Source organism: Atractosteus spatula, chromosome 5 (genome assembly GCF_055471065.1).
Source record: "Atractosteus spatula isolate fAtrSpa1 chromosome 5, fAtrSpa1.hap1, whole genome shotgun sequence".
NCBI lineage: Eukaryota > Metazoa > Chordata > Actinopteri > Semionotiformes > Lepisosteidae > Atractosteus > Atractosteus spatula.
This window is the reverse complement of record NC_142710.1, coordinates 3,757,970-3,770,248: the sequence shown is the minus strand read 5'-3', so window position 1 is coordinate 3,770,248 and position 12,279 is coordinate 3,757,970. Positions and strand designations below refer to the sequence as shown.

The window sequence follows — 12,279 nt, the reverse complement described above, 5'->3', positions numbered from 1 at the left end:
AGTTCTCCTGGTCTAGAGCTGTAATTCTCAATCCTGGTCCTGTTAGAGAGCTGTTGAACTTTCTGGATAGTGTCTCTTGAGGACTGGAATTGGCCTCCTCTAGTCTAGAGCAGTGCTTCCGAATCCCGTTCTTGTGGGAAACCTCTAGAAGTCAAGCTGAGAGCCCTTTGTCTTCATTTTTGGGTTTTCCACATAGAAAGATGACGATTCAGAGGAGTCGTCTGAGGTCACGGCACAGGAAGTCTACCAGGAAGCCCAGGAGCGACTCTGTCACGGGAGAAAGAAGCTGGTCGCCACGGCAGCAGCCAAAATCCGCGTGATGCAGAAGGGTGGCCTGGTGTTCATCCCCACGGAACCTGGAGAAGGGAAGACCGTGTTCATGGTAATTAATTAATTAATTAATGACTCACCTGCTAAAAATGTTCTAGTCATTGGCTACATCATCCTCTCCTCTTCACTCCCATTTCAAAAATATTTTCTCAGGTGGTTTAACATGATTACCCTTCCTCCTTCTGAATATAGTTTTTTTTATTATTTAGGAAATTTGAAATGTCTTAGTTCCCAGTGTCAGCTCGTTGTATCATCCATGTTTAGTGGTATGCTTTTTATGGGAACATTTTATCATTGCTAGCAGTCCATTGCCAGTGATGGAAATAATATAAATGAGTTGTTGCAAAGTTGGGACTGTTCACAAACATCGGATATTTACAAAACTGATATTGTCTCTCTTGACTTCCACAGGCTGCTCTGGCAAATGAGCTGAAGAAAACATCAGACAAACCCCAGAAAACTCCATCCTTTGATGTCATTTCCTACTTTGCTAGTGCCAGCCAATCAGCCGACAGAGTGGAACAGCTCTTGCGTTGCCTTATCCAATGGCTGAAGCAGAGGCTGGGAAAGGAGGTGGAGCTTCCCTCAACCTATAGGTAGGGTGGCCAAAAATCCCTCGGAGGAAGTCTGTGTGCAGCCCGAACTCTTTTCTGCAAAAGCGATTGTGTTCTTTCTGACCTCTCCACATAAGAGAGGCTTTTCAGTCTTGGATTAAATCCAGCTGTTTGGAAATGATCTCTCTTTCAGGGAACTGCTGTCGGATTTCTACTCGCAGCTCGACGCCATCAGTGGCAACCGGCCCAACAAGCCATTGGCCATCTTGATTGACGATGCTGACCGGCTGCAGAATGCTCAAGGCCAGCTGGTCTCCGACTGGATCCCACAGCATCTCCCCCAGGTATGAGGGAAGGGGCGGAACTGTATGAAGGAAGCAGGCGGGACCCTTGGATGAATGAATGTGTTTGAGGTTTTTGGCTGTGCTGTATGTATTACACATGGCGCTGATGCAGCAGAGAAGCCATGCATAAGTCTTCTGGGTAATTTTATCATGGCAAATCATTTTCTCACTGAAAGGTAGGAAGCATCTGAATGCAAACTTATGCCAGGAGGTCATGCAGGAGCCCTTGAGTCCAGAAATGGATCAAAATGCAAAATGGGTGATCTTAGTTTTGGTTCAGTCGGAGATTATTGGCAGCTGAACTTTGTTGTTCACTCTCTAACTGAACCAGACTTACTCAATAGCAAATCAAGAACTCCAGTGTTTAGAGGCCCTGAATTGCTCTTTGGTACTGTTATTGATTGATGCCGTACTGTGATGCAACACAGCTGTACTGATCTTCATTATCATGCTGCAGATCTCTGCCGCAATGCTAGTACACCACTAACCTGCAGTTCTTTCTGCGTGTTGGCCTTTTGTTCTGATTGAGTAAATGCGTCAAATGAAACAATATGACTAGATTGTACTGTGCTACGCTTCGACTTCTTCAGTCAACCCCAGTTCATTCTCATCCACTTGCAGGGTGTGACCCTGGTGGTGAGTGTCACCTCCAATTCAGCCCTCCAGCAGACCTTGGCCAAGAAGAAATCAGCTATGCCTTTTCCCTTGGGACCACTTAGCCTGCCGGACAGGAAGGAGATTGTCCAGAAAGGGCTGGCCATGTATGGGAAGAAACTGAGCGACTCTGCCTTCAACAACCAGGTAGCAGAAACAACATAAAATGATAAAACCTCTGGGCTCAGTAGCACTCCTTAGCGCCCAGCTTTCCTGGCACTATCTGTGGGTGCTGTGCTATGATCCAGCTTTCTGCTAACAAACAACAGAGCCATTCCAGGGGACGTCACAATTCACCAGCCAGCCATAGCATTTAGTTAGTAATCTTTAAATGAATTTAAGAAAATACTTGTTGTTTTAATTTTGACATAAATTCCCACGTAGTTTTAGGTGAAAAGATTTGCAGTTGTTTCAGAAAGGTGAAGATGTGTTTTAATGCAGAGCCAAGGGCTTCTGGGAGTAAAGACAAGTATCTGAGGCAGTGAACTTCTCAAATTAAAGCTCCTAAAATCCTTACTTCTTTTTCCATTCAGAGCTTGTCAAAGTGTAGATATGTCTGTAGAATCTGTGGATGTCCCCAGCTGAATATGATGCAGATACACCGTTGGCAATTTTCAAAATACAGCAATATTATTTTGAAATCTTCTCCTGAAATGAAACGGACAGCCAGTGGGAGATTTTTAAAACAGGATCACTTGTTCTGTCGAAGTTTGTTGTAAGTTACTAGATGCTGTACTTCCCAGTCTCTGGCCCACAAAATGACTTTTTTGAGGTTGACATGGGTTTGATGTGCGTTGCAGCTGCAGACTCTCCTGATGAAGAAAGGCTCTGTCAGTCCCCTGTACCTGAGCCTGGCTTGTGAGGAGCTGAGAGCCTTTGCAGTCTTTGAGAAGGTGAGAGCCTGTCCCCTAGAGCAGTGGGTGTCCAAATGTTGGTCCACTGACCCCTGGTGGTCAGCGGCGATACTGAGGGATGTCCATGAAAAAAGAAAAATGTGAAATCAGCCATAGGCAGCACATAGTGGCACACTGGTTAGCATTGCTGTCTTGCAGCACTGGATTCAAATTCCAGAGATGGGGGTTTATCTGAGTGGAGTTTGTGTGGTCTCCTCATGTCGGTGTGGGTTTCCTGTGAGTGCTCTGGTTTCCTCCCACAGTCCAAAGACACACTGGTAGGGTAATTGGCTTCTGGAAAAAATGGCCCTGGTGTGAGTGTGTTTGTGTCTGTCTGCACCAGCCATCTCACTGAAATCCACACTCAAGCATACAGGACTACACAGACAACCAGAGCGATTTTAGAGTCATTACAAATTTAGTGAGTGTACTATAGTATCTAAAGTGCGGAAACTGCATTAGTGTCCACACACTCATGAACTATGGAACCCACTGCTCTATTATAGTGGAAAATGCCTAAAATTCCCCTGTAAATCACACTTCAAGGATTCTTGGGGATCATAAGGGATATATAAGAGAGAAGAAGAGGCCATGGTACACTGGTGACAGGCTGTGGGCCCGTTAAGTAGAGAAAATACAAATTAGCTTCCTTTTTGGCAACTGAGCAGGATAAAAGGGATACAAGCTTCAGAAAAAGATGGATTGCAGTAAGGTCGTGCCTGCATGAATGTACGGTTGATCTGGGAGCTTGTGTGGCAGTGGAGGTTATGATGATGGTGGTGGTTTCAGATGAAGGAGGCCCTGCAGACCCTGCCCCCATCTCTCGGTGAGCTCGTCCAGCACTCTCTGTCACGACTGCAGCTCCACCATGGCACAGAGGAGCTCTCCCGGGCGCTGGGCGCTCTGACGGTCAGCCGAAACGGTAAGAGAACAGTGAGGCTTGTACACGGGATGAACGTGTGCAGTCTCAACGTAGAAAGTACTAGGCAGCCATTGTTGTACAGACTGGTGCATTGACAGCTATTGATTAACCCACTGAGACGTACACTGATGAGGGGCGCTGTGGAGCAGTGGTTGGCATAGCTGGGGCCCTGGGTTCAATTCCTGGGGTGCTATCTGTGTGGAGTTTATGTAGGTTCCATGTTCATGTGGTTTTCCTCCTAGTGTTCCAGTTTTCTCCCACAGTCCAAGACACAGTACAGACTGCTGCTCTGACTGATACACGCAGAGACTTACACTGACATGCAGTGTCTGCCTCACACCCTCACCCACCCTGACTCTTACTGTCATGCTCTGACGCGTGGTTCCTTGCCACATCTGAAGAGTACACTCATTAAATGAAAAGCCATTTCCTCTTCTTGGCCGATGGAGGACTAAAGAACAAAGGGCTGATGGGTGGATATTGAGACAGGCTTCTGAGCAGTGCTGTGCCTGCAGGTAACGCGGGTAATTTCCCGATTCAGGTTTGAGAGAACGGGATCTGTATGTCATTCTGTGCACCTGTAAGACACTGGCTGAGGAGTGTGAGGACCCAACCTGGCAGGAAGTGATGCAGTTGTCAAGGAATCCCAGGAACCTCGTTCCCATGGCAACCTTCACCCAGCTAGTCTGGACATTGCAAAAGTAAGGAGGTTGGGGGGTGGGGGTGGTCACTTTTCGCTGCGGCTGCTTCACCTTTCTGTCCCTCGATGTGGCTTAACAAGCACTTCCTTTGTTCCAGCATGCTTGGCCAGCCCAGTTCCCAAGGCCCGGACTCTTACCTCTGCCTTACCAAAAGCGACGTAAAGTCAGCTTTTGAGCAGCTGTACCTGCAGAACCAAGATGCAATGAGGAGAGCCCATCTTGTCCTGGCAGGTACAGTGCTCCCTTCTGCAGATGAGATAGTAGCAACGTGCGCATAACTGAGGTCTTTTCTTCTTCCAGAAGGTCATAAAAGAGTCAAGTTGCACTTCCCACACTGACAGTGTAGATAGTGGCACTGACTGTGAAAGTTTCTTGAACTTCCACACTAAAAGAGAATTGATAATAGTGAAGGATTTAGGAATGACACGTTCTCGCTTGGGTGTAAAAAAGTATTTTTTTCTTATTTAAAAGACGTGTATAGGTGCTATTGGTGGGATGTTGAGTGCTGGCTTTGTGTTTGCTGTTCTTGGGCCCCAGAAGGCAGAACGTCAAGCCCCTGGTCTTGCGTCTTGTTGCCTTTGTGGGTTTCTGTGCACACAGACCCTTGGGACCAGGCTAATACGAAGGGGTCCCTCGCTCGCATGTATGCGCTCCAGGCCAAATGAGCCAAATGGAAGTAAGGGTGGAGGGCTCACGGGGCAAAAGGAAGTCAAAATGAAGATGTCCGAAATGGCGATGGCGATCTGGTCCTGCCGGTTATGACCGTGTTCTCTTTCTGTCTGTCTCGAAGGTCACCTGTGGGTGCTGTCGGACCCCAATGGCAGAGATACCTTTGTGAACTGCGACGCGGAGTCCATCGTTCACCTCCCTTTCCACCTGGTACGCACGTTTCACAAAACCTTCGTTCAGGAGGTCAGACCCCTTTAGGTTTCAGTTGGAAGACACCCAGTAAAGAACATCAGATGGCAAGTTGGGGGGGTGGGGGGGCATTTGACCCATCTGGCTCGTTTAGCTGCTAGTGATCCGAGAACCTCATCCCGCCATGTCCTGAGAACAGCCGGAGTGTCCGTCTTACCCTCTGTGAACAGAAGCGTCTGCTGTTCTCAGGTTCAAATGAACTTCCTCTTAGTTCCCAGTTGTCTCCAGTGGAGTGTGTTTGACTGTCCCTCCCGAAGAGGTCGAGCTGGATCGACTCTGTCAGATCTGTTGAGTATTAGGAATACGTTTAGCGGTAAAAAGGACCAAAATGCATTTTGACAATGTAATAATAAACTAATATTATAGAAATACACTATAAAATAATATAAAAAAACAAGCAGTGTTTGGATATATAGTCCACATTGTTTGTTCAGTGCATCTTACAACATCATAATACATATTTCAGTTATGAGCATTTACTACAGACAAATCCTGTATACGGGTGTTAACATATTTTGGTTCATTTGTTAACATCCAACCTACAAACCTCCACCTAAAATAAAGGATTCTGATCCTCATAGATCCTTGAATTTGTCATTGTGTTCCTTGATCGCTTATTGATCACGTTGTGTTTTAAGGTGGGACTGGTGGTTGGGCTGTAGGCCGGTAGCGTAACTCTTCCCTTTTCTGTCCCTCTGTCCCAGGTGAGCGCCGGTCGGCCGGACATCCTGTGCTCCCTGCTCTCCAGCTTCCACTTCCTTCACGCCCACGTCCGGCTGGGACTCCTGTCCCGTCTCCTGGAGGCGTACAGCTTGTACGGTCAGTATGGCATCTCTTTTCTGAACTGCGTGGCAGTTTTCTTCCTCTTCCTCTTTCTCTCGCTTCCCGCTGTACTGCGGCGGAGGAGATGGGCTACACTTCCCCTTGGCAGAAGGGGAAGCACGGCCCATTTTTTAATGCTTTTTCCCCACTTGCATCAAAAAGTGGGTCAGTTCTTCTTGTAATATATATTCTACAGTTTATGGTTCTAAACTGTTCAAATACATAAGTACCTTAACTCAACGTTTAGAAATGGTTGGAATGAATCAGAGACTTTTACTGGGACTTTAATGTTGCTTTTGTTCAGGTTTTCGTCTGTGATCAGAACTTTAGTACCCAGCTGTGGTAGTATGGCAAGGTATGAGTGTACAAGCTAAAGAATGTGTGTGCTCTGCCAGTTTGGCTGCCCCGTTGTGTTTCCTTTGTACATTTAGTAACAGTTAAAGATCTGCTTCTAAAACTATCTGCACACAACCCGTGTGCTGTGTAGAATGACTGTGACCGTTTTCTGCCCCTGCTGTCGCCTCAGATTCGTGCGAGGTCTTGGGGAATCCGGTCACCCACGGCCCCCTGGAGACGTGTCGCGCGTTCCTGCGTCACCACGGCCCTGCCCTCTCCCGCTGGCCGGCGCTCTTCCTCCAGCAGGCCCTCAATGAGCCCGAGGGGTCTGCCGCCCACCGGTGGGCCCAGGGCATTGTGGGAAGGGAGAACAGCTCCGTGCCCGGTGTGCGCATCTTAACGTGGTTGAACAAGCCACGTGAAATTAAAAAAGAAGCCAGGTAACTTTTCTTGAACGGTGATCTTGCCAGGATCAAAGTTCGTCCCCACTGCCTAGTTTTTCTAAAGGGCTTGCATACCATATGTCTGGGTTCAGATCTTCTCCCATTCCTTAAATAGTGGACCAATTCCACTTTTCAGTCAAGTCTAAAAAAGCACATCACACCTACCCGTTGTTGAAGAAAACTCAGTCTTCACTCAGGTTAGGAGATAGTCAAGCAGAGATCTTTTATTCAGTCAGCTGAAGGGGAGCATAGCAGAGAGTCAGGATTTCCCCTAGAACTCAGTAAATATGCCCACTGGACTATAGTTATCCTTTCCCTTTTATACATTAAATGTAGGCGAGAGTTTAACATATCAAAGGAGCACATAAGGCACAGGACACTCACAGAAGTCTTTCAAACACAACCACAACAGGACAGGAAGATGCCATTTGGCATCACGCAATCTGTTTTATTTCTCTCTGATCAAACACACGGGTATGACAAATCACAGGCTTCAGTCGCAGAAAGACGGTTGTCTTGGGTGCCAACAGAAAACCTCTCCCGCGCATAGTCACTGTCTTGACCCTTCTCAAGAGTTCCTCTCACTCGGTCTTCCACACCTTTTGTGAGTGTGGTACAGAATTTTCCGAACGAGCAGCATCAAATGTTTGCGGGGGAAAAAAGAAAGGTTTAACCTATTACTCTTGCACTTTGGGGCAACCCAAACGTAAGCCCCATCGCTTGCATAAAAGCTCTTTAGGAAGCCTTTTGGGTTGTAGGGCTCTCGGAAACTAAGAGTTCATTTTCAGATCCTGTGGAATTTCTTTATACCGATTATCACTTGAAGGAAACTCCTCTCTCCCTGGACACTGCCGAGATCAAATACGTGATCGGCCCCACTTTTTGCCTCCCCAGCGACACGCTCATGACGTTTCGCGCTGTGCCAACCTGTGTGTGCCTCCAGCCGGGGCACAGGCTGGCAGTGGTGGGCACCGGACAGGGGACCCTCCACGTCATCAACACGGAGACTGGGCAGGTATGCCATTTCCATTCCTCTGCTCTTCCTGGGGTTTGCCCAGTGACCCTGGAGGAGGCATTTCTCCTCAGTGTTCTGTGATAGGAAATGTCTGGTGTAAATATGGAACTGGCTTTGATCAGTTTGTTTCTGCTCAGAAATAATTGCCCTTGTGCTGTCCTGGCCTTTGGTGTCCTGAATTATTTTCAGAAGCCATTTTTGCTGAGCTACCCAGGGAGAGAATAAGTAGCCCCTAGATGTCTGGGACTAGAGGAGAAGTGTAAAGGGAAAATTTAGGATTTTCATATTCAGATAATAGATTTGTTGAAAATGCACTAATTAAACTCCTGATTGATCACTGGCACAGGAAGTGAGGTCTCTGGTAATCAACTGTGATATGTCGATTATGTGTTATGGAGTAATTTGACTGTCTTGTGACTGGTCACTGACGCAGAAAGGGAGCTCTCTTTTCAGCAGCTGTGATATGTAGTCAAGGCAGCTGTTGTAATTTGACTGTCTTGTGATCGGTTACTGACGCAGGAAGTAAGGTCTCTGGTCAGCAGCTGTGATGGGATCTCAGGCTGTGTGTTCCTACGGGAAGGCTTATTGGGCTCCACCTCCTTCGATGGGCGTCTAGAATTCTGGGACATCGATAACGGCTGCAGGTATTGTTCATGCAAACCACACATGGCGTTACTAACGGTGCTGTAGCCATAGCAATATGTCAAAAATAGAAAAAGTTCAGCCCATCCTTTTTCACTGTTTCCATCGTCCTGTCATTCTTTCTACAAGACCCTCCAGCTTATAGGGAAAGGTGTGTAAGTAAAGGATAGAATTCAAATATACATTGAAATCTCAACTGCGATTTTTGGTAGAATTAGCAATTTTGTGAGACTGATATGAACTTGCATGTGCTTGATGCAGTTCTTTCTATCAGTATATCTAATAATTTGTGATCTTTCAAAGTTAAGGTATTAGTTTGCCAAACTTAACCATTAGTGGTCATTTGGGGAAACCAACCAGATATGTCCCTTCCACTCGTTTCTTTCCAGGACTGTCCAAGTCGATGCCCACAAGAGCACGATAACAGGATGTGACATCAGTGCTGACAGGAAGAACCTTGCCACAGTGTCTCTGGACTCGCAGTTGAAGGTGCTTGGAAGTGCTGCTGTGTCCTGTTGTTGCTGTAAATCACAGCCATTCTACACAGAACACAGATTTTGTGCAGATAGAGATGGAAGCACCGGGCGTAGTGGTGGCACTGTGGCTCAGGATCTGCGCCTGTGGCTGGAAGGTTGCCGGTTCAAATCCCGTGGCTGGCAGAGAAATTCTACTCCGTTGGGCGCCCTGAGCAAGGCCCTTAACCCCAGCTGCTCCAGGGGTGCTGTATAAATGGTTGACCCTGTGCTCTGACCCCAAGCTTCTCTCTCCCTGTCTGTGTGTCTCATGGAGAGCAAGCTGGGGTCTGTGAAAAGACAAAAGGCTAATAAAGTGATCTTATCTTATCTAAGCAGATAATCTGTAACTGTTACAAAATACAGAAATCAAACTGGGAACACACACACATTCTTTAGTCAGTACACCCTTACCTCGCTATACTAGCAAAACTGGGTATAAAAGTTCTGATTTTAGGTGAAATCTCGTGAGAGCAACAATAAATTCCTAGTCTCCGATTTGTTCCAAGTGCTTGTTCCAATGTGGTTGAATACCATAGTCTTTTTTCTTAGTCACTTCTGTGCCTAAAGACATTCATTAAAAACTCAATAGCAGTAGGTTGTACTGCTACAGAGAGATGTACAGTATATATTGAAGGGAAGTAAACATGCTACAAATACCATTAATCAATGCCTCCTCATATACTGTAGAATAATAGAAATGTCTCATTTATTTTTACTTTCTTTCCCGTTCTCCCTAGGTGTGGGACGTTCCAAAGGGCAGCCTGTGTGTCACCCTTACCAATCCGTGCCCTTTGAACTGTGTGACCTTTCACCCCGAAGGTCAGCTGGTGGCAGTGGGTGGTTGGGACAGGAAGATCCGGCTGTGGAACTGGCTGACAGGGCAGAGCGTGGTGGTGAGTGTTTGCAGTTCAGTAACGCCAAACCCAAGTCACTTCGCATCGGCGCAGGTCCAGGTCCTGCAGCTGACGTCGGTTTCCAGAGATAGATGTTGAGTTTGGGCCAGGTTCACCTCATTTTTTAGCCTGCTAGGCTGGTTTCGTGCAGAGCTGAGTCACCACCATCATCTCGATGCCTCAGAAGGATAAGCCAGTGTGGGCATCGGTCACACAGACTGTCTGATAATTGTCTGATAATTGGTCGGTAAGAGATAAACGTTAGCCATTCACTCAGTGTATTAATCAGTTGGCCATTGTGTCACTGGATCTTCTTCTCTCTGTTGTCTTGAACAGATTAGGAACAAGTAAAGGTTCATTTCATGCTGAAAGAGAAGAAAAGAAACACAACGTTTCTGCTGTGGAGCCTTCTTCAGGTGTGACACCCAAAGAAGGCTCCACAGCCAAAACATTGTTTTTCTTCTCTTTTGAGCATGGAATAAACCTTTCCTTGTTCCTTTGTAGCCTACGCCTGCTGACGCAGCTCCCAGTTGTTTGAACTACTTCAACAGATGAGGTTTGGCACTGTGTGCCTGGTACTTCTTACAGGAATATGTATCCCACATCTGCTCCATTGCGTCTTCACCTGTGTCCTGTGTCCTGTTCCAGGATCTGTCGGGGCATGAGGTGGCTGTCCGCAGTCTGTCCTACTCTCCCTCCGGCGGGCTCCTTACCTCAGGGTGTCTGTCTGGGGAGGTGAGGCTTTGGTCGGTACCCGCGGCGGCCAGTGTGGGGCACTATAGAGCTCACCAGGGCTCCACGGAGGTGCTGAGGTTCATGGAGAATGGAAGGCTTCTGCTGACCGCGGGGACAGACTGCCTGGTGAGAGCAGACCCTGAACACTCGGCGCTGTGCGGTGAAGCCTGCTCAGTGCGCGGTATTAATCCACTCTTCCGTCTCTTGCCCTGTCTGTGTCCTGCACAGGTCAACCTGTGGTCTGGCAGTCTGGGCCGCCCTGTCGGCAGGTTAGGGGACTTAGGGGTGAGTAAAAGCGAAGACGAACCCGGCAGTGGTTATCGCCCAACGCATACTGTGTGTTTGCTGGGTAACAACATCTTAACGCAGTCTCCAGTCAGGGCTGTGCATGTTCGCCCATTCATGTGCTGTAATTCCCAGCTGTGTAGCCTACTTTAAATGGTCTTTCTCTCTTCGATTCCATCTGGTGTTGATGCACTATAGCAGATGTCGTGAACAGTACAGTAGCAGTTCTCTTTCCTAAATATTCTTCAAAAGCTCCTCACACCTATTTGTATAGTGTCTGCTCAGCGTGGTGGGGACTGGATTGCCCTCTCTTGTGCCTCACAGGAAGGAGGTTCCTCGGCGACGGCGGGCTCTCCTGCTCTCTGCGTGGCCGTCACTGGGGACTACGCGGCTGTGGGTTACCATAGCGATGGGATCCAGCTTTACCAGCTGAGTTCAGGTACGGCTGAAAGATGGGGGGACACCAGATTCAGCAGCATGGCTGGGGTGGCGTGTTCCAGTGTTCCGGACACTGGAAGAGGAGAGGAATTGACCTGTCCTTGTCCTAGTGATGGACAGACAAGACCAGGATGGATAGATATCTTTTTTTTTCTTGCTGCCTGCAGAGCCTGAAGAAGAAGAGGATCATGGGGGGGGGGGGAATATCATGGGAGGCCAATCCCAAGATCCTAGAATGATGACAGAGAGAGCTTTCCTGCAGGTCAGTAATAGTGTTCTTCTTGTCCCCAGGGCAGCAGAAGTGGATGAGCGAGGACCCCAGGGTGCCTGTGCGCTGCCTGACCTGGTTGCAGATGGAGGGCAAGACTGAGGTCCTAGTGTCGGGCAGTGATGACCACATACTGCGTGTCTGGTGTGGGGAGATGGCAGAGAGCTTAACATGTCAAAGCCGATTAAAAGCCCACAGAGGCCCCATCCTTGCCTTGGCCTGCTCCCCAACTCTTCTAGCATCAGCGTCTGGTAACAGAATCTTGCTTTAACTAGATCTGGTAAAAGAGCATATTAATTTGTCTGCCTGTGTTTATGTAGGTAAAGTTTATTCTTAGCACAGATCGGACCTAGGCTACTGTTGTGCCTATCTGCGTTAACCCTGCCACTGTATTTCATGTGTTTCTCTGTTCCTTTCCCAGTGCAGTGTGTCTTTATTAACCCCTCTCTCTCAGTGCAGTGTTAGTGTACTGTAGTGTCCAGTCAGTCAGTGTGTCTGTATGAACCCCTCTCTCTCAGTGCAGTGTTAATGTACTGGAGTGTCCAGTCAGTGTGTCTGTATGAACCCCTCT

The 12,279-nt window shown here is 47.7% G+C and overlaps 1 protein-coding gene across 4 annotated transcripts in view; it reads left to right on the top strand.

The window, feature by feature from the left end:
* Positions 1 to 12,279, top strand: part of LOC148833582 (telomerase protein component 1-like) — a 53,791-nt gene that overhangs the window by 29,863 nt on the left and 11,649 nt on the right. For all 4 annotated transcript variants that reach the window (XM_088916373.1, XM_088916370.1, XM_088916371.1 and 1 more), the window contains exons 24-42: positions 197 to 382; positions 742 to 926; positions 1,078 to 1,228; positions 1,850 to 2,029; positions 2,683 to 2,775; positions 3,565 to 3,697; positions 4,239 to 4,398; positions 4,496 to 4,629; positions 5,189 to 5,277; positions 6,021 to 6,135; positions 6,665 to 6,914; positions 7,812 to 7,932; positions 8,452 to 8,576; positions 8,964 to 9,063; positions 9,827 to 9,982; positions 10,631 to 10,843; positions 10,946 to 11,002; positions 11,327 to 11,441; positions 11,732 to 11,959. In XM_088916373.1, coding sequence (XP_088772499.1) covers positions 197 to 382; positions 742 to 926; positions 1,078 to 1,228; positions 1,850 to 2,029; positions 2,683 to 2,775; positions 3,565 to 3,697; positions 4,239 to 4,398; positions 4,496 to 4,629; positions 5,189 to 5,277; positions 6,021 to 6,135; positions 6,665 to 6,914; positions 7,812 to 7,932; positions 8,452 to 8,576; positions 8,964 to 9,063; positions 9,827 to 9,982; positions 10,631 to 10,843; positions 10,946 to 11,002; positions 11,327 to 11,441; positions 11,732 to 11,959 — 2,791 coding nt within the window. The remainder of the gene's footprint in view (positions 1 to 196; positions 383 to 741; positions 927 to 1,077; positions 1,229 to 1,849; positions 2,030 to 2,682; positions 2,776 to 3,564; positions 3,698 to 4,238; positions 4,399 to 4,495; positions 4,630 to 5,188; positions 5,278 to 6,020; positions 6,136 to 6,664; positions 6,915 to 7,811; positions 7,933 to 8,451; positions 8,577 to 8,963; positions 9,064 to 9,826; positions 9,983 to 10,630; positions 10,844 to 10,945; positions 11,003 to 11,326; positions 11,442 to 11,731; positions 11,960 to 12,279) is intronic.